Source organism: Chrysemys picta, chromosome 6, assembly GCF_011386835.1.
Source record: "Chrysemys picta bellii isolate R12L10 chromosome 6, ASM1138683v2, whole genome shotgun sequence".
In the NCBI taxonomy this organism is placed as follows: domain Eukaryota; kingdom Metazoa; phylum Chordata; order Testudines; family Emydidae; genus Chrysemys; species Chrysemys picta.
This window is the reverse complement of record NC_088796.1, coordinates 13165207-13185310: the sequence shown is the minus strand read 5'-3', so window position 1 is coordinate 13185310 and position 20104 is coordinate 13165207. Positions and strand designations below refer to the sequence as shown.

General features: G+C 44.2%; 1 protein-coding gene across 2 annotated transcripts in view; it reads left to right on the top strand.

Moving 5' to 3' along the window:
• LOXHD1 (lipoxygenase homology PLAT domains 1) overlaps positions 1-20104 on the top strand; it is a 297140-nt gene that overhangs the window by 126081 nt on the left and 150955 nt on the right. For both annotated transcript variants that reach the window (XM_065549964.1, XM_008166053.4), the window contains exons 11-17: positions 1037-1135; positions 3083-3231; positions 11650-11773; positions 13502-13752; positions 14865-15000; positions 18202-18362; positions 19892-19978. In XM_065549964.1, the coding sequence (XP_065406036.1) occupies positions 1037-1135; positions 3083-3231; positions 11650-11773; positions 13502-13752; positions 14865-15000; positions 18202-18362; positions 19892-19978 (1007 nt within the window). The remainder of the gene's footprint in view (positions 1-1036; positions 1136-3082; positions 3232-11649; positions 11774-13501; positions 13753-14864; positions 15001-18201; positions 18363-19891; positions 19979-20104) is intronic.

Genomic DNA, 20104 nt, shown 5'->3' with positions numbered 1-20104 from the left:
ACCCCTTCCACAGAGGGAGAGAAGATGATCCAATGCTTTGGGTGCTAGCCTAGCCTGTGGGATGCCTGGGTTCAGTTCCCTCCTGTGCCACACGCATCCTGTCTGAGCTTGGATAAGTCATTTAGTCTCTCTGTGCTTCAGTTCCCTATCTGTAAAATGGGAATAATAGCACTGCCCTTCCTCAGAGGGGTGTTATCAGGATAAATACATTCAAGATTGTGAGGTGCTTGGCTAGTCCAGTGATGGGGGGTTGTAAGTACTGTAGATAGAAGAAACAGGGAGTATCAGATGTCTCTGTGGCACAGTTTCCAACCCCACAGAGAGCTCCCTGCAGAATTGGGATGGGGGGGGGGGGGCGCTAATGCAAGGAGGTGTGTGCACAATACCCTCCAGCAGAAACTCCACTTATCTTGTCACTCTTATTAGGAGAGGGATCAGTGTAGGATTAATTTTGGGAAAGTTTTGGGGGAGTATTTCAATTGCCTTGGTTAAGCTTTGGTTTTCCTTCTTTATTGAAATTTTCTTGTATGTGTTGGCAGCCTGGCTCTCCCTGTAGTGGCAGTGTTACAACAGCCAGGAAAGGCTGTGAATGGAGGCCTGCGTACTAAACCAGGATTGTCATACACATGTTGGGTGAAATCCTGACCCCCCATAATGGCAAAACTCCCACTGACTTCAGTGGGACCAGACTTTCACTCTTTGAGTCTGTTGCAATAGTTACCATAGCATTCCGTGTACTAACCATTATGAACAGTTTTCAGAGTAGCAGCCGTGTTAGTCTGTATCCGCAAAAAGAACAGGAGTACTTGTGGCACCTTAGAGACTAACAAATTTATTAATAAATTTGTTAGTCTCTAAGGTGCCACAAGTACTCCTGTTCTTCTTATGAACAGTGGCTCCTAGCATCCCATATTGTCCAAGTGCTCCCAAGGCATATTGCACCACCGTGGCAGGTCTGAAATGTATCAGTCTGCTTTATGTTGATCCATGGCTTGTATTGTTAATATGCTGGGCATTTCTCCTTCTGTCTTTGCAGTTAACAAGTATGTGGTCAGAGTGTTTACCGGAGACATTAGTGGCAGTGGAACAGATGCGGATGTCTTCATTAATATCTTTGGCGAGAATGGAGACACAGGTATTCAAATGCAAATCATTTCCTAAAATACTTTTTCCTGCTCTGCCCTAGGCGAGCCTGATAGCTGAACAACAAACAGCACAATCTGGAAAATGCAAAATGATTTGGCTCCGTGAAAGGACAACAAATGGCCTGTCTAGTTTAGGATTTTTCAGACCCATAATTTTCAGCAGGTGCAACAGCAGAACAGCTGGAATGTGAACAAGGGTCAGGCTTTTCTACCGCTGTGTCATCTAACACAAAAATTCCTGGTATAGACACACGGGCATAGACCAATTCAACAGGGAAACAATCCACTAAAATATCGGATGTCAATGTGATATCCATACATGAAGGGAAAGCAAAATATTGGCAATCCCTTTTAGGAAGCTGAGAGAAGAATTTTGTCCACTCATATTCTTTCAAACTTTAATCGTTGACAATGATTGAATCTCTGTCCAGTTAAAGAGCGATCGTGTCACCATTTGTATCACCATTTAATTCAAATCAGCTGATAAGCTGCATTTATTTTATGAAACAGAGGCTGTAGCAAAACATCATAGTATGCACTTGATTTTAGTAAACATTATGTTTCATCTATAAGATCAGAATAATAATTAGAGATGGGCCCAAACCAAACCCCCGCACCCACCCTTGCAGAAAAGTCTTCAAGACTTCAGGAAAAAAATGAAGTCCTTTCTATAGTTTAGCTATCCTATAGAATTTAATACAGAAAGATATCACTTATCTTGCATTCTAGGGAATGGTTCTTTAACATTTGTTGAAAGGATTTCATTCCCTATTAAATTCTATCGGCTTTTAGCATAATTAATGTCTAATACTATTGGTTTTATCCCTGTTCAATTCTTCAACACTTTTCCATAAAAGCAAACTCCTTTGAGTTCAGAGGTGTTGAAAATCCAAACCTGGACCCTAAATTTGCACATAACTCCTCTCTTTATAGTGGTCTTGAGCAAAATTCAGAATCCAAAAGCCCCTGAGCTTTGAGGCATGGTAAATCTGGAATTCTGCAGCTTGTATCTTCCCCCGAAAAGTATTTTAAATGGTTGGATAGACTTTTAAAAGCAGAACTGTTTGAAATGTGGCAATAGAGAAAATAAAAGAGCCACCCAGTCATCTATCTTTGGAAACTTCTGAGTGATGTAAATAACTGTCATAGGGCGACCTGGCCTGGAGCAACCTCCTACAGCAAGCCATTACATGACAGGTGTGCCTGCCTCAGTTTCCCTTTCACACAGGCTTACTTGCTTAAGTAGTACCTCTCCTTAGGGCCAGTTAATTACCAAAATAATGCCCAGTAAGAGTCCCAAATATAGTTTACTTCTCACACTCACTGTGTATAGTCCTTAAAATCCTGTTTTTCCCCATGGGAATCCTTCCAGCCTCTGCTGGGAGTCCTTCCATACCATACTGCAGTATCTTCTGCCACACCTGGGCTCTTCGTCACACACCGCCTGTCCTTTTACCAGGACAGCCACCACCCCTCAGCCCTTCCGGGTGGGTGCAGCCCCACTCTTCCCAGTGGGAACTCTCCCTGCCGCTCTGCTGGGAGCCCTTCAGCCCTCTGGCTCCAGCTCAGGCGTGTCCGCCCCCTGCCGTCAGCCCTCTCTGGCTCTTGGCTCCAGCTCTCCGACATGAAAGCCAGCAGTCAACTCCCTCTGCTGTTCTCCTGCCTTCAGCCCTCCAGCCCTGGCTTGGGGAGATCAGCCAGCAAACCCCACTTGCTTTTTTGTGTGCTGAAGGAATGGTGCTATGTCATTGGATTATAAAGTTCCCTGTCTTCTACTATCCGCACTGTAGAGAAGCAGTGCTTTGGTACTGGTTGTTTTAGTCATAACGGTAGCGTTGCTCGACAGAGATTTTTTTTAAATGCATAAATATGTACTGAACCCTTCACCAACTTTTTCCCATCTCATTCACCTTTGCCTTTGCTATTGTTTTGCTTAGGGGAGAGGAGACTGGACAATGACAAGGACAACTTTGAAAAGGGAGCAGAGGACAAGTTCACCCTTGATGCTCCAAATTTGGGAAAGTTACGGAAAATGACCATAGGCCACAATAACAAGGGTGGCTCTGCTGGCTGGTTCCTTGACAAGGTTAGTTATTCCTTAGGAGACAGTTAATTAGGGCTACGCTGGGACCAAAATGTCTAACTTCTCATCTACTCACTGGTTCGAAACCAACAGACCCAAATACTCACTGGTAATTTGGTCATTCAAGTTTCTTGTTACTCAGAAAAGTGTGAGTGAAGCATTCAACATTCAAAGCTAATAACCACACCAAAATCTTCTGAGAGAGTTGATTTTTAAAACTGCAAATCTGGTGTTGACGATGGTATGTGAAGGACGAGTGCAGGTGTTATAGCAGAAACTTCTCTTACCTGCCCTGCCAGCGAATTCAGTCATGTCCTGCAACACTCTAGTTTTGAGCCTGCTCTAAATAGTTGGTCCAATAAAAGATATTACCTCACACACTTTGTCCCTTTAATATCCTGTGACCGACATAGCTATAACACTGCATATATTCTAAATAGAGGCGCTCAAGCATGTGACCAAAAACCAGAGGCGCTGAGTTTCTGAGTTCCTGGGGAGTGCTTGATCCCCACTCTGGCCCAGGCCTCGCCCCCACTCCACCACTTCCCTCAAGCCCCCCTCCCCGCCTCTTCCTGCCCTCGCCCCTCCCTCCCAGTGCCTTCTGCAAGCCACTGAACAGCTGATCACCAGTGGGTGGGATGTGCTGGGGGAGGGGGAGGGGAAGGAACTGATCAGTGGGGCTGCGAGTGGGTGCTGAGCACCCACTGTTTTTTTTTCCATGGGTGCTCCAGCCCCAGAGCACACAGGGAATCGGCATCTATGCCGAAAATGGAGACCAGGTTGTAACTCACCATTGACTTGACCTAAGTCAGTGTTTGGGCCCTGGACTGCAGAGGTATAAGTACTCTGCACCTTCTAACATCAACCCTCCCCGTCCTCTGCTTGCCTCACTCATTCAAAGAAAGAGAGACAAAGAAAGGCCTGTTAATGTGACTCACACCTGTGACAAACACTTATTATTTTACAGGCCAGTGCAAGGTCCTTGCACCACTGAGCTCCCATATAATCCCTCAAAATAATTTAGTGGTACAAGGGCACGCTATAGAGAGTATACAGTTTAGTGTGTCTCGTTTGAATGAAAACTGTTGCATGATCATTTGCATGGTAAATGAAGGGGGGGTTAAATGAGCTACTAACTTTTCTCTGTATCTGCTAATGTGCTCACTGCTTTTACTCCGCATGACTGCAGCTCACCACCTTCTTTGTGCAACCAAAGGACCTCTCATTAACAGTTCTCCTTGCAAGTCCCTGTTTGATTTCTTTCCTCTCCAGCCGCAAACACTCACTGAAGTTAATGGCAAATCTGTCATTTGGAGCATTTGTGATTAGGGGCACAGCAAATGAGTCAAATTGCTGGACCTCTTACAATATAGAAAACTTACCCATGCAGTAGGTATACCGCATCTGGGCAGATTAACAGAAATCGTCCATGTGATTTCAGAGTGCTTTTAGCTCAAGTGGGTCCAACTACTACAGAGCACAATATAGGTATCATTCTAAAAGGTGAGCTGCAGTCAGTGGGAATTGTAGGTTCCCATGTCAGAAAATCATGTGGAATGATCCATGTTTTGCCAGCAGATCCATCCTGACTTATTTTCAGTAATTCCAGGCATAGCTATAATCCTTGTGTAGGAGATTTTCAAGGAACACCTCTTGTAAGTGCTGCAGGACATGGTGTTGGTGATTCAACAGATGGGACATTTCCTGCTAAGTTATTACTGAACCAGTTCCCCAAAATGATGTTAGGGAGCTCTGTACTAGATAGTGTCATTGTTCAGATGAGATGCAAAACCACGGTTATAATCTGATGATTATTATATATATTAAAAAGGGTCCTGATTAACACTGAAATTATGTGGTAATGAATATCATAGTAATTTGTCCTAAGCCAAACTTTGTAACCCACACCATTCACCCTTGAAACTTTTTGTATGTTTTGTTTAATTATGCATTCATTAACTACCCAAACATGATCCAGTGATTCTGATTTAAGCGCAGGTTACTTAAATGCTTGTTTAACAACTTGCAAAATAATTACCTTTGATATCTGGGTGATATGAATCATTCCCACATCTTACAGTAATATGCACCATTTTGGAAACATGGACAGACATAAAACACAAAGAAATATAGAGGACAAAATGTTAATAAAATAGTGTGTCTTCTTTCAAAGCGTCACCAGCACAACCTTATCTGTTATTGTGTGCATTGGGATCGTGCCCAGAGTCCCCCAGCTGTGCATACACAGAGACAGCCCCTCCCCTGAAGCGCTAACAATATAAATAGACTAGACAGCCAAAGGGTGGGGAAGAGGAAGTATTATTATTCCCACATTTGCAGATTAAGCAATTCGTCCACGATCACACAGGAAGCCTATGGAAGAACTGGGACTAGAGCATAGATCCCTTATGTGTCAATTCAGTGCCTTGACCTTAAGACCAATTTTGCTGTCTGTCTGACTTTGCCTTTATCTTGGGGCCTTGTTGTATGGTTCACTCCAGTTAGCTGTCTCTTCCCACTGCAAGGATTGCAAAAAGACTGCTTTTCAAAACTGGCTTGCCCCAGTTACTAGTATCGTTTTATTTGCTTTGTGCCAGCAATGTGTTTGCCTCCTGTCAACTTGACAGAGTTAAGAGTCTCAAATCACAAGGCTCATTCTAATTCAAGATGCAGAAGCTAGGCAGCCCTTTCATCCATTTGTTGCTGGCTCTAGGGATGGTCCAGCAAGGTGCCAAATTTCTTCATCTCAGGGGTGCTCAGGCTTTGAGCCCTTGGAGAAGCAAGTTAAAGGATAGAAGGTGAACTGAGACAACAGTGGTCCCAGTTCAATCAAGTCATTCCTTAGAACGGCACTGCAGAGTGTTTTATAACCAAAGATAAACACTTCTATAACTCACTCAGAGTTCGAACTCCTGGTATTCTCCTATCAGATAATAAAAGGTTAAAGAGTATTTAGATAACTTGAATATAGTGACATCAGCAGGGCCTGATGAATGCACCCTAGAGTGCTGAAGGAATCAGGGGCTGAACCATTGGCAAAAAGGCAATTACTGCACTATATGGGGTTGTATTACTACGAATATCACATGTAAAACAAGTCAGATAATTATTCTGCCCTATTTAGCATGTTTAGGTCTAAAGCATGTGAAAGTTCAGAGGAGAGCAAGAAAGATGATTAAAGATCTGAAAAATAAGAGCTGTGAGTAAAAAGTTAAGTGAACTCAGCAAGTTCTCTTTGGAGAAAAGCAGGCTGAAGAGAGATGGGGTTAACTGCCTGCAGATGTGTGACTAGATTTTATAAAGGGGGCAGCAAGGACCGAATGGGAAACTCCTCATTGTAGGGAAGAGGTAAAATGTAGGTTCAATACCAGAAAATGTACAGAGAACACGCAGCCACTGGACCAAGCTCTAAGAGGAGGTTTTGGAATTGTTTTCACTGAAAACACTCGAAGATAGGCTAGACTACACTCCTGTTTGTGAGAGACGATTTAGGAGTAACAAATTCTGAATTCAGTTTTGCACGTTTACAGGGAGCTGGACTAATCGACCCAGTAAAGTTTCTTTTGGACCCTGCTGAAAATGATTTAAATAGGTCCAGATCCAAAGCCAATGGAATTCAGTAACTTCCTTGTTACTAGAGCTAAAAGAGAGTGTGTAAAAGAGCCTGTGACCCAGGAACGACAAAGCAAAGAACTGAAGCATGCACTTGCCATTCCAGCATAAAGACAACTCCAACCGGAGTCCTTCCTACTGTATTGAGTGGAGATCTGAGTCCATCATGTTTAACTCAAGCTCACTAAGATTGGAGAGTGTGTTAGTTAAATCTGTGTCAGATGGTGCTTGCTTGAAGAAGTGCATGAAGGGTTGGATGCTCTTGAGGCTATGCCATGGGACTAAGGGTTGAGGCTCTTTGGTTCTATTCCTCACCCTGCCACTGATTCTTTATGAGAATTTGGGTGATTCAATCACATCTCACTCACCTCATCTTTATAATAGAGATAATACTTCCCATCCACACAGGTGTATTGGAAAGCTTAGATGAGGGTTTGTAAAAGTGCTGCAAGTTTCTCAGATGGAAGGCTGTACATAGGTTATATGTATCTATGTGTGTATATATATATATTGCACATTCAAAAACTATGTTAAAAGAGCAATAAGGTTGCAAAGTCAAGTACTCAAAAATTAAGAAATGTTAGAATTAAGGTTGCCCGTGCAACCTTAATTCTGCCCTCATGTATTTATGCATTATGATACAGTCTTTAATTACATGGTCACATGCTATTTTTTCCACAAGACCCCTGTCTCTTTCATTGCACAGGATGGACAGTGCTCAGTTAATGACCAGCAGTTCAATATTTTGTTTTATCCTCATTGTCACTAGTCAAACCCTGCTCTTTATACAGAATTATTAATTTCCACTGGGGCTATTCTATGATGTTCATCACAACAGTATCTGAGTGCTTCACAAACGTTAATACATTTAACTTCACAACACCCCAGTGCGGCGAGGGAGTGATATTATCCCCATTTTACCACTGGGCAATCGAGAAGGGAGATTAAGGTCAAAAGTGTCCACTACTTTTGGGTACCCAATTTTAGATGCCTAGGACCTGATTTTTCAGAGTACTTAGCATCATATAGCACTTATATCTTCAAAGCACAGCTTTCATTGATTTCAAAGGCAGCTGTGAGTGCTCAGCAAACCAGATTCTAGTTGGGCACCCAGAAAATAAGGAACACACAATTAGTGGCCATTGGTTAAAATGATTTCCCCAGCATTACCCAGGAACTCTGTGGCAGAGGCAGAGATAAAATCCAATTCTCCAGGGAAGCATTCAACTGCCTTAACCATGAGACCATCCTTTCTCATCCTGCAATCCTCTGCCTCATTTACTACATACCTTCCAACTTCTACAACAATTGGGGCAGGGGTCCTACAGCAACAGCCTCCTTAACTAAGCAACCCCAACTCATCCCCAGTACTGTGGAGCTGTGGGAACTGAAATTGTGCAAAGTCTTTTAACTTGGCCAAATTTGGATGTTTTTTCATGGGCACAGCAAAAGGCCCATTCTTGACACAAAGGTCATATACCCCTGCTAAATTGCAACCCCCTCCACCAAAGCATGGAGTCGCTAGAATTCCCCAACAAGATGGTGGTAAGAATATTTTTTAAATGGCAAAATAATGTACTTTCCCTATTCTCTGAAACAGCTGAGCCATTTTTTGCTGAAACTTCAAAGAAAAAGAATGAGCCGTTCTCAGACACGCAGCATAGAAAATTTCAGGCCAAACAGTTAAAATTTGACAAAGTTATAAACAACTGAAAACATGGTTTTATAATGGCAAGCTTAAGTATAGGCATCACTACCTCCCGTGCCTATAAAATAAGTAAAGAAATAGCATATAAATTCACCACAACCTCAGCTGGTGTTGATTTCCTGATTTACACCAGTTGAGGATCTGACCCAGTATTTTTGAAGCCTAGGTAACATAACTGTTGGTACACTAAAAATGTAAGTATTATCTCACTCTTTAGTATCATTACTGGGGTCTAAACCAAAGTTTGCCATTTAAACTGCCAAGTGGGAACAGAGAAAATGAAGAACAGAGCCCTGGGGAATCCCTCTGATAAGTGGGAACAGACCACAGGAAAAGGAGCATCATTAGGATACTATAAATAGTCCCTGCATGACATAGACTTTAGAGCCACTTAGTTTAGGTCAGTGGTGGCACAGACACTGGGGAGGTGACAAAGGTCAGCCAAAAACTAACCCTCCCCTTTACAGCAGTAATCAGTAAGATAGTTGTGAACATAAATAAAGCAGTTTCTGAGCTGTGAGCTTGACATGAAATCTAGCTGGAATGTAAGTTCGAAGGTGCAGGGTAAAACAGCACAGAATTTGTTTTTCTCCTCGTGCTGTTTTTCCCAAAGTGTTCTATGATCTAGTGAGGGAAGCTCTGTCAGACTCCGACACACCCGTCACACATCTCTGGTCATTCCTCGCACACTTCCCGAGCTGTGGATGATGCTGTCTAGTTGTTTATGCTCAGAGTGAGCTTGCCAGCTCTAAATATAAAATGAAATGTGAATAAAGAGAAGCATAAGAAAAGCATTAATTTATAAGAGAGGGCTTCTAACCATTGATACTCCTATCATGACTGCTATTGGGCACTGCTATGATAGACACCTCCCGTCCACATGTACCTTAATGGAGCAGTCTTTTCTAGGATCCAGTGCACTGTTGCTGCTTGATTTCCCAGCATGCATTTACCACCCAAACTCTGGAGACAAGCTCCATTCAGGGTTTGACTAGATGCCATTTGAACCGGAGGCAGCTGGCACTACCAGCTACAACCAAAGTCTTAGATCAGGGGTGGGCAAACTTTTTGGCCTGAGGAAATTGTATGGAGGGCCGGCTGGGGCATGGGATTGGGACTCATAGTGGGGGGGGGTGAGGGCTCTGGCTGGGGGTGCAGACTCTGGGGTGGGGCTGAGGCTGAGGGGTTTGGGGCACAGGAGGGTGCTCCAGGCTGGGTTGGAAAGGTTTGGAGGCTGGGAGGGGGCTCTCGGCAGGGGCAGGAGATTGGGACACATGGGGGGGTGACGCTCTGGCTGGGAGTGCACACTCTGGGATAGGGCTGGGGATGAGGGGTTTGGGGTGCAGGAGGGTGCTCCAGGCTGGGATCAAAGGGTTTAGAGGGCGATCAGGGCTGGGGCAGGGGGTTGGGGCACAGGGTGGCTTAGGGGTGCAGGATCTGGGTGGCGCTTACCTGAAGTGGCTCCTGGAAACAGCAGCCCAGCCCCAGTCTGGCTCCCACACAGAGGTGAGACCATGCCGCTCTGCATGCTGCCCCGTCCGCAAGCATCATCTCCGCAGCTCCCACTGGCCATGGTTCCCAGCTAATGGAGCTGCAGAGCCGGTGCTTGGGGCGGAGGCAGCATGCGGAGCTCCCTGGCTGCTCCTGCTTCCGGGCACTGTGTGGGGCTGCTGCACGCGTGGAGCGGAGCAAGGCACGCCCCTGATCCCGCTTCCCGGCTGGGAACTTGAGGGCTGGATTAAAAGGTCCGATGGGCCGGGATGTGGCCCGTGGGCCATAGTTTGCCCACCCCTGTCTTAGATGAATGATAAGGTTGGGAATCACTGGTGTCTGGATTTTGGAATAAATAATTCTCAGACTCTCTCCCTCTGACCTTGAAGGCTGAGGGAAATACAACAAGAACAGTCTAGCCTGGAGAGCAAATCTTATTCACTAAAGACATTCACCAGCAACATGAGGGGAGATTCAGATTTTTCATGTCTAGCAGAAAATCTATTCTCCTCTAATGGTATAAAACATTGCAGTAACACTATGGAAATGTACCAATGTTTTGCAACAAAGGACATAGAAATTGTCATATCTGATCAGACTAAGGGTTTGTCTAGTCTAGTGTCCTGCCTCTGGTAGTAACAGATGTTTCAGCAGAAGGTCAAGAAACTGCAAAATTGGTAAGAATGGCCTTTCTGGCCACACAGGGGAAGTTCTTTCCTTGGCTCATCAATGTAGAACATATTTAGTGGGCCCAGAAGCCAAGTCCCACCTAACTCATGGAGGATAGGTCCATCAGCGACTATTAGCCAGGATGGGCAGAGATGCAAAACCATGCTCTGAAGTGTCCCTATCCTCTGTTTGCAAGACGCTGGGAATGAGTGACAGGGGATGGATCACTTGATGATTACCTCTTCTCTTCATTCCCTTTGAAGCACCTGGCATTGGTCACTGTCAGAAGACAAGATACTGATCTAGAGGGACCTTTGGTCTGACACAGTATGGCTGTTTTTATGTTCTAACTAGGAGTTGTTTCTGCTGTAGGTTCACGGCCTCCATTGCAGAGGGAGGGTGCAGAACTGTGAAAGGAGGAAGCTGCTAGTTCAGGAACGGAGTCACTGGGTGAAATTTTCTGGCCTGTGTTATGCAGGAGGTCAGATTAGATCTATTGTCCTTTCTGGCCTTAAAATCTGTGAAAAAAATCTTTGAAAAAGGCGTCGTCATGGGGCTACAAGTTTAGCTGCCATCCAGACTAAGCATAGAGAGAAGGCAGCCAGCTGACTCTAGGGAGGAGTAAAGCAGGCCAGCCAGATGGTCCTGCTGTCAAAGGCAGCTGAGAGCTCCAGTAGGGGGCAGATTCTGACAAAGTTCACTAGGCAAAATAGCCACATTAAAAGGTGATGTATGTGCTGACTTGCTGCAGCTTTCTGTCAGCCACAATTGTGGAGAGGATGGTTTCATCTTGTTCTCTAATAAATGTATTTTAAGTCAGGTAAAACAGAATGGGCAATTCAAATCCTGCACCTTCCCTGCGCTCTTTGGTCTCCTCTCCATGTAACGCCTCCCTTCGCTTTAGCTTCATGTCGGTCACAAACTGGCTCCTCTTTTCCTAGGTGATCATCGAAGACATTGGCAATAAATCTGTGTACGAATTCCCAGTTGGTCGCTGGTTTGCGTTGGATGAAGATGATGGGAAAATTCAGCGGGACATTCTTGTGGGAGGAAGTGAGGCCACAGGTAAAGGCAGTGGGCCTGATTCTAGGGTTCGGGGTGAAGAGAACTGGGGAGGGAGCAAAGGTTTAAATAGCACTAAAATGAGATCCCATAAGTGGAGCGTAGGAAGTGAATGTCCACCTCCAACATGGTCATAAGGGGCATGTCATTCACACAGCTGGGTTAGGGTTCGAGAGGCTGATATAGAGAGGCAGAGTCCACTCCTTCATGGTCCTTGGACCATAGGGACCTTTGCTGTGTGGAGATCTCTAGCCATGCCCCGTTTAGAAGTTAACATGCCATGTTTGTGATTCACCATGGAGACCTGCTGTGGACCAGACATCTGTGACATTCCAGTCCTCCAGTGCCCAGATCACCAAGCATAGCAGATGCATGACATGTCCATTGATGTAGGTCAGGAAGCACCAGCATCAGCAGGCTCCAGGCTGATGGCTAATGGAAGAAGGATCCAGTGTATGCATCAACATGTCGACCGTCTGCCTTCAGAATGTGGGTTACCAATGCCAAATGGCTTAATTATTTATCCGAGTAACTGATGAAAAAGCTTCCAATGTGCTGCTCATCGATCAATTTTATGCTTGATACTATTGCCTGGGAAGCAGAATCTCCTTTTACAACGCATTAGGTTCAATTCCAAACTCTAATATTGACTTTATGATTGTCTAACTTAATTAGAACACACAGACAAATGCTCTATCATTGTTTGAGGAAATCTGAGCTCCTAAGGTTTGATAAAGATGCTCCACTTGCATAGAACGTGCCAACATACAAATGTTAATGCAACTTTTAAAAAGACATGACTGTTTATAAAACACCAAGTTCTGAAGCTCCTACTTAAGAATAAATTGCCATTGAAGTTTGAGCTAGTTAACCTGAGCAGGGACTGCAAGGCTGGGCCCAAAATATTTATGTGTGCACCTTGGAACATTCTTATGGTAGTAGGAATGTTTCCCTACTTATTAATGGAGGTTAGGTGTGAACATATGTGTGGGAGCCAGAAATGGCTAACTTCTAATAATCCCAGCTGGGCCATTGACTCTGTCTGTGACATTGATGTCTCTAAAGTGACATTTTCAGATTTTTTTCAATGGACATAGAAATTGCCTTGCTGGATCAGACCAGTGTTTCATCTAGTTCTGTATCCTGGAGCTGATTTTCAGTGGCACTGAAGATCTACAAGTCCACTTCACTTGGAACTTCTGGTGCTCAGCTCCTCCTCTCTTACTTAGGTGATTAAATATGGATCTAGGCACTTAACGTTAGGCACCCACATTTGAAAAAATTGGTATTGACAACTATGCCTCAGTCTCCTAGCTCTTAAAGTGGGGTAATCTCTGTGCCTACCTTGTGAAATGTAATGCGGAACACTCTAAAGATGTTACAGATGTGTTCATTATTTTTCATTTAACTTAACTGTTATAGCAAGAATGTCAGAACCACTGAACTTCAGCTCAGGGTTCTTTCTTTCTGAGACCTTGTAGTAGAGAGGCTATCACCATATGTGTACTCCTGCTGGAATATATGACGTTATATAAGATTTAGCTGTGTGTTTTATCTGAAGTCACCATGGCATGAAAAAACATATTTACAGCGCACTGCATGGAGGTTGAAAACAAAACACCCTGCAGGAAATCAATGCAGCAATGAACCACATTCCAAGTCAAGTCAAAAATTGTTACTTTCACTTTTTTTTCTTTCTATCTGACTCTCATTTCTTTGTGAACCCCTCAGGTATTGTTTACAATGTTGCTGTAATGACAGGGGATGTCAGAGGGGCTGGCACTAACTCCAAGATCCACATAATCCTGCATGGCTCTAAAGGTTTAAAGAACAGTGGGAAGATTTTCTTGGAAGGAGGTGAATTTGAACGGGCCAGGACAGATCTATTTAACATTGAGATAGCAGCTCTTCTCAGCCCCCTGAGCAGAGTCACAATTGGGCATGATAACTGCGGTGTCAGTTCTGGCTGGTTTTGTGAGAAGGTGAGAACAGGTCAATGTCTTTAGGCAACTGTCAAATTATTTCTCATTTGCAGTCTGCCCTGGACAACCAAATCAGTTTTAAAATTCTACTTTTATTTAGATTACAATATCTCCAGTGTATTAAGTCAATATTATGCATAATGCATGCTATGAGACTGATTGCCACTAATATATGTTAGATGCATAAATCAATCCCTCATTAACTGGGTCAATTGCTCGTTTGCTGTCACAAAGATAGAGATTATTTTCTGCTCAGCACAGAAGCACTGTTAGATGTTTGCATAATGCGTATTGCAGAAATGCAATTTTGTGTTGTATTCAGAACTTCAAAGTTAAGATCCGGAGTCAAACTTGCCCATCATTTAGGAGCTGTTGTGATCTTGGGTTTTGGATGGGTCAAGAACAGGGAAAAGGGTCAACTACATCAGTTTATTAGGGGTCCAAATCTGGGTTTTTCAGATCTATGGGTTTGTGTCTATGCCCATGTGTTCTGCCATGAGATTGTCAGCTCTTAATTCTAGCTTACCAATAAAGGGGCAACTTTCCCTCTACAAGATGGAAGGCCATGCAGTTTCTCTGGGAAATGATGTAGTTTAGCAGTGGAGACACCTGAATCATTTGCATAACTTGGGTCTCCTGCCAATCACTGAAAAGTGTGGCTGCCCGACCCTCAGTCCACTTGGGCTGTTGAATTGAAAATGAAAGATGCGTGCAACAGGCCCCTGTCATTGACTTCAGTGGTTCCTGTTACATCCTGCAACCCCCACTTCCCAAGCCCGTGTCTTTGGAGGATGAGCAATTGACCCTTTTCTCCCTCCAGGCTCTACAGTGGTGTTTGGCTTCTGCTTGGTAGGCACATGTCAATGCACCCTAAGAAGGATCTTCTGGGGCAGTAGGAGGGCAGAAACCATTTGTTGCACTCATAATTGGACAAGAAACACCCTGTTGTTTTTTTCTGATGACTTCCCAAAGAGCTTAACTTTCCACAGAGGACTCACAACTCCTTGCTCAGTTGTTGCCTGAGCTGTGGCAGGTTTCAGACATCTCTAATTTGGGCTGCTAGTGAAAGGAAATGGATAACTGGACTCTCTTTCCTGGACTTCTTTTCCTAGGTGGTGGTTTATTGCCCATTCACTGGCATTGAACAAACCTTTCCTTGTGGGAAATGGCTGGATGAAGATGAAGGAGATGGACTGATAGAACGGGAGCTCTATGAAATGGTCTCCCTGCGCCAGAAGAGACTAAAAAGTATGTATAGGGGCAGGCAGGGCACAAGCAGATTCCTTCTATCCTCAAACTCGCATGCTACCTATCCTGACACAATATGGGTAGACTCTTCTGCAAGGCAGAGGCCTAGGTAATGCAGTGATCAAAGCTCTCAGGTCTTGCTTTAATTCCAGTTTGAGACAGTTAGATGGACATGGGTTTGGGGGTTTCAAGAAATTAAACTTTGAAAATATTGTAAAGGAATGCACTGGTTTCCTTATGTAGGGGAATTATGGGCTTCTCGGGTTGGGTCACTGAGCATGAAGAGAGTCCCTATAGCACCTTTACACTGTAGACATGTTAGATCTAGAGTTGTTCTCCCTATAATATTAAAACCTGCTCTGCTAGTGAAGCTGAATATCTCCCTCCTCACCCCCACCCCAGTGTATCCTAAAAAAATGGAGAAGAGGAAAAATAAAAGAAGCAACCAACTCTGTTATTGTTGATTTTACACAGCTTGCAAACCTTATTTTTCACTTAGGGTGAGTGGCACAGGAGTAAAAAATCCTATAATATTTTGTCATCTTGACCAACTGCAGAATGAGCCTCTCCAGGTAGCAAAGTTAAGCATTTGATCTCCCTGCATTAGAGAGAGGCACTCTGAAATGCATTTGGCTAGGTGTGCCATTCCAGAGGGCAGAGGGCAATATGGTTCAAGACCTGTTTGGTGTCTTTGCAGCAAGAAGGGAGTTCCTACTATTTCACCCGTATTAGAATGTACATGTAATGTGACAAAGTTCCTCCTCTATCTTGGTGGGTCCTGCGCTTATTGGTGGATTTTCTTGCCTCAGAGATTCACCATGTGGGTTGGGGAACAACCCAGAAACCATCCCCTCTGGAAGAACCCACAGTCCAGGTCAATTGGGAGGTTTTGGGGGAACCCGGGCCCGCCCTCTACTCCGGGTTCCAGCCCAGGGCCCTGTGGACTGCAGCTGTCTATAGTGCGTCCTGTAACAGCTGCATGACAGCTACAACTCCCTGGGCTACTTCCCCATGGCCTCCTCCAGACACCTTCCTTAGTCTCACCACAGGACCTTCCTCCTGGTGTCTGATAATGCTTGTGCTCCTCAGTCTTCCAGTAGCACCCCCTCTCACTCTCAGCTCCTTGTGCCTCTTGCTCCCAGCTCCTCACACTCACACCACAAACTGAAGTGAGCTCCTTTTTAAAACCCAGGTGCCCTGATTAGCCAGCCTGCCTTAACTGGTTCTAGCAGGTTCCTGATTACTCTAGTGCAGATCCTTTCTCTGGTCACTCAGGGAACAGAAAACTACTCATCCAATGACCAGTATATTTGCCCTCTACCAGACTCCTGTACCCCACTGGTCTGGGTCTGTCACAGTAAGTAAAAGGTTTTAATTAGCAAAATACATGCTATTTAATCAGAATGCCTCTGTGGATTCCAGTTTGTCCTGTTTAAGCAGCAGTTCCATGTAAACTAAGTTTATCTAAATGTTATCGTTGCATTATGTCTCTCACGCAGTCCATTTAACTAAAGCATTTATGACCTTTAACTGCCATATTATCAACTCTGATTGTTATTGACAGGGTAATTCCCTGGTTGCCATTGTATGCGAGATGGGCAGAGAACATTAGCCTTGAGAAATCTGTGCCCTTTAAATGCCACATTAAAGAATTGTAGAAGCTGGAGATGGGGAAAACCTATTATGTCATCCAGTCCATCAGCTTGCCAGTGCAGAATTGTTTCCTACTGTACATTTATTGGAGTATTGTTTAAACTCATTTTAAATGTCCACAGAGACAAGTCTGCCTGCACTGCTTTTGGAAGAGTATTCCACAGACTAATAGATCTCACTGTTGAGAAGCTTTTCTTGCTGTACAACCAAAATTTTTCCTTCCTTAATTTCATTCTAGACCCCTTTGCACCAAATGATTCCTGTCTCTCTTCGGTGCTTATATCCAGAAGAATCTCTGCTCACCAAACCCTGCTTATGAGAACCTGTTAGCCAAACACCCAGTGTCACTTGATGTGTAGGGAGATGAGTAAGGTGACAGCCTGAAGGCTTCAGATTTATAGAGCCACTAAGATCTGCAAAGATGTGGCAAATGCTTGGGGAACTCCTAATCTCCTCTGACAGCTCCATCCAGACTCTGTGCTTGGTTCCTTCTTCTTTGACCCCTTTACTCCCTTGGCAATCAAATAATCACTGGGTTTTGCAGTCTGTTACTGTCCAATTTTTAAGTTCTTGGCAATTTAATTTTACAAATTACACTTGTGCAATGTACAGCTACAGTAAGGCATGGATCTATGCTACGCCAAGCGTTGTATACTATTGTTATACCGGAGGCAACTCAACCAATCAACACCTTTACTTTGCAGATAATTTGTGTGCAACAATTTCATTAGTTGAGGGGACTGCACACATGATGGATTACTTGGCCCATGTACCCAACTGCCACTCACACAAATCAACGCAAATCACCCAGCACAACCAACCTCACCTAGACACATATTGAAACAATCATTCAAGCAACTACACAACCAGCATACACATATAGCCTCTTACCACAGCACACACCCCTTATTGGCCACTTGCATAAATCCACATAACTCTCCCAACATACCACAACCCTCACAGAACAACACAACCTTCACACACGATAACCGCAAACTCACATAGTCCCTCACCACAGCACACACCCCTCATTTTCTACCCACAGAAATCAACACAACGCAACCCACACACAAAACAACCCAACCACCCACACAACAGCACAACCAGCACACAAAATAACCCCACACATCACTCTGAAGCCTAGATTGTCTGTTAAGTCAGTGTGAAGTGATGGAAACAGACACAAGCCTGGCTGGGAACTCTTTTGGTCTGTTACTGTCCAGTTTTTAAGTTCTCCGCCATTTTTGGCCTTTTGCACATGTGACTTTACAAATTACACCAGTGCAACAGCTCAGGCTTTCAGCTGCTACTTAGAGTTTAAAGGGAGTCACATGGTTAAATCTCCATGCAATGCATGGAATGTTATTCCTGTATGACTATAGATACCTGATTATGTATATGCCTAAGAGGATAAAAGGCCTGAATTTTTCTCATATAAATACCCAGCCTCCTCTTGTTCTAGTGAAGTTATAGGAATGTTTTTATCAGCGTGTTTTAATATTTTTATTTGCTGTTTGGTTTATAAAATGGTTTGACTCTTCTTTGTAGAAAATCCCTGGTCACTTTGGATCTGGACAAGTGACATTAAGAATGCAGGGACAGATGCCAGCATCTTCCTCCAGATTTACGGAGACAAGGGGAAGTCAGATGAAATGAAACTAGACAACAATTCAGACAACTTCGAATCTGGACAAACTGACAAGTTCACGGTCAGAACTTTGCATTTGTGGCAGAAGGACTTGACTGTGGTTCTCTTAGGGCAAATTTCACCTCTCTGCAGAGCTCCAGCAGCCCAAGTCCTATACACCAATTAAATCCCACTTTAAGCTTTGGACAAATCCTTTGCTGATGTAAATAGGTATAATGCCATGGACTTCCGTGGAGACATGAAGATTTACACCAGCTGTGGATCTGGTCCAAGTTCTTAAAATAGGGCTTATGGCTGTTCAGGTGGTGGTGACTTGAAGTAATGATAGTATCGCATAGTACGTTCCCTCCAGAGCTCTGGGCTATATCCTCAGGTGATGTAAATTGGAACAGCTCCATTGACTCCAGTTCATTTGCTGCACCCATTTGTTCCAGTGGAGGAGATGGTCCATTATGCCTGCAGAGGGGAGGAACAAGCACACTACCTACAGTGGAGCTGGGGTGGGGGGAGCTCATTGACTAACAGCCCTTGTTAGAACCTTGGGAAGAGCAGTCTATCCACATTCCATGCAGTGCTAGCCTCTTTGCGCTTGCACAAGTGTGACTGTCATGGCTATTAGTATGCTTAGGAATAGTTTATATGTACAGTGCCCCCAAAGTGCTCTGGGCTCTAGAAAGAACAAGTAGCAGACAAGGTTCCTGTCCCAAATAGTTTATAGTCTTAACCTGGCCACATCTCCAGTCTCCTTGGACCTTCTCCTCAAAGAGTGACTAGTGCTGATGTCAATATTGCCTGCAGAGTTGGGGTTAGGTAGAAGCTTCCTGTGCACGCTAGTACCCCTAATTCCTTGACATGCTTGCATTTGACTGGCCCTAAAACTTAGTTATGGGTTGTCCAGAAGAAGGTTAAAAAGCAAAGAGTTCTGATTACCTACCCTGTTGTAACAATAATTCCTGTATGTAGCCAAAGCTGTAGCTGTCTCACAGAAAGAAGTGCATATGTTTTGGAGGCTTTGTTTGGGGAACAGCTGTGGAGGATTCCGACAAGAATAATGCTGTGAGATGAAGGTGCTCCAAATATTATAGCTGATAGCCCTTATTCAGATGACTTATTCAGGGGACAGCAGATTCTCCTCAGTGCCCAACAGTGAACAGCTCAGGCCAGTGGTTGTCCCCACATTGGTTTCTATGCAGTCCTCCGCATCTGGGAAAAGTTGGCTCTGATGTTGGGACTCTAGGTGTGCAAAGCAAGGAGAACACGGTGTATGGGTGTGTGTCAGTATCCTATCTAAGGCAGAACTCCAAACTATGGCAGCAAATTCTATTCCATGCCCGTGACTTCAGTGACTTTCATGACTAAGGGTTGCAGGATTCTGACCTTACGTTATTTATCATGAAAGTAAATTCATCAAACTGTCTTTGCGGTGTAGGGAATGTTACCTTTCTAGCAGAATTCATTCTCAGCCCCTGTTCTTCCTCCTTTTGACCCTCATTGGAAGCTGTGGATTTCAGGAGGTTTTAAGAGCAATGTATGTGCCTTGCTGAGTTATGTAATGTGTCATTTTGGGTATGTTTGTGTTTGTTTATGTAGATTGAGCTCCCTGATCTGGGCACATTTTATAAGCTCCGGATATGGCATGAGAAGAGGAGCCCTTTTGCTGGCTGGCATCTAGACAAGGTGAGATGATTGAAAGGCAGATTGCACCTGAAAAAGCCAAGTCCGCTTTCAATGGGGCAAGTCATCCTCTCTTGTCACCAAGACAAGAGACATATTACAAATATGCTGCGTTAATGAGCTAGCAGT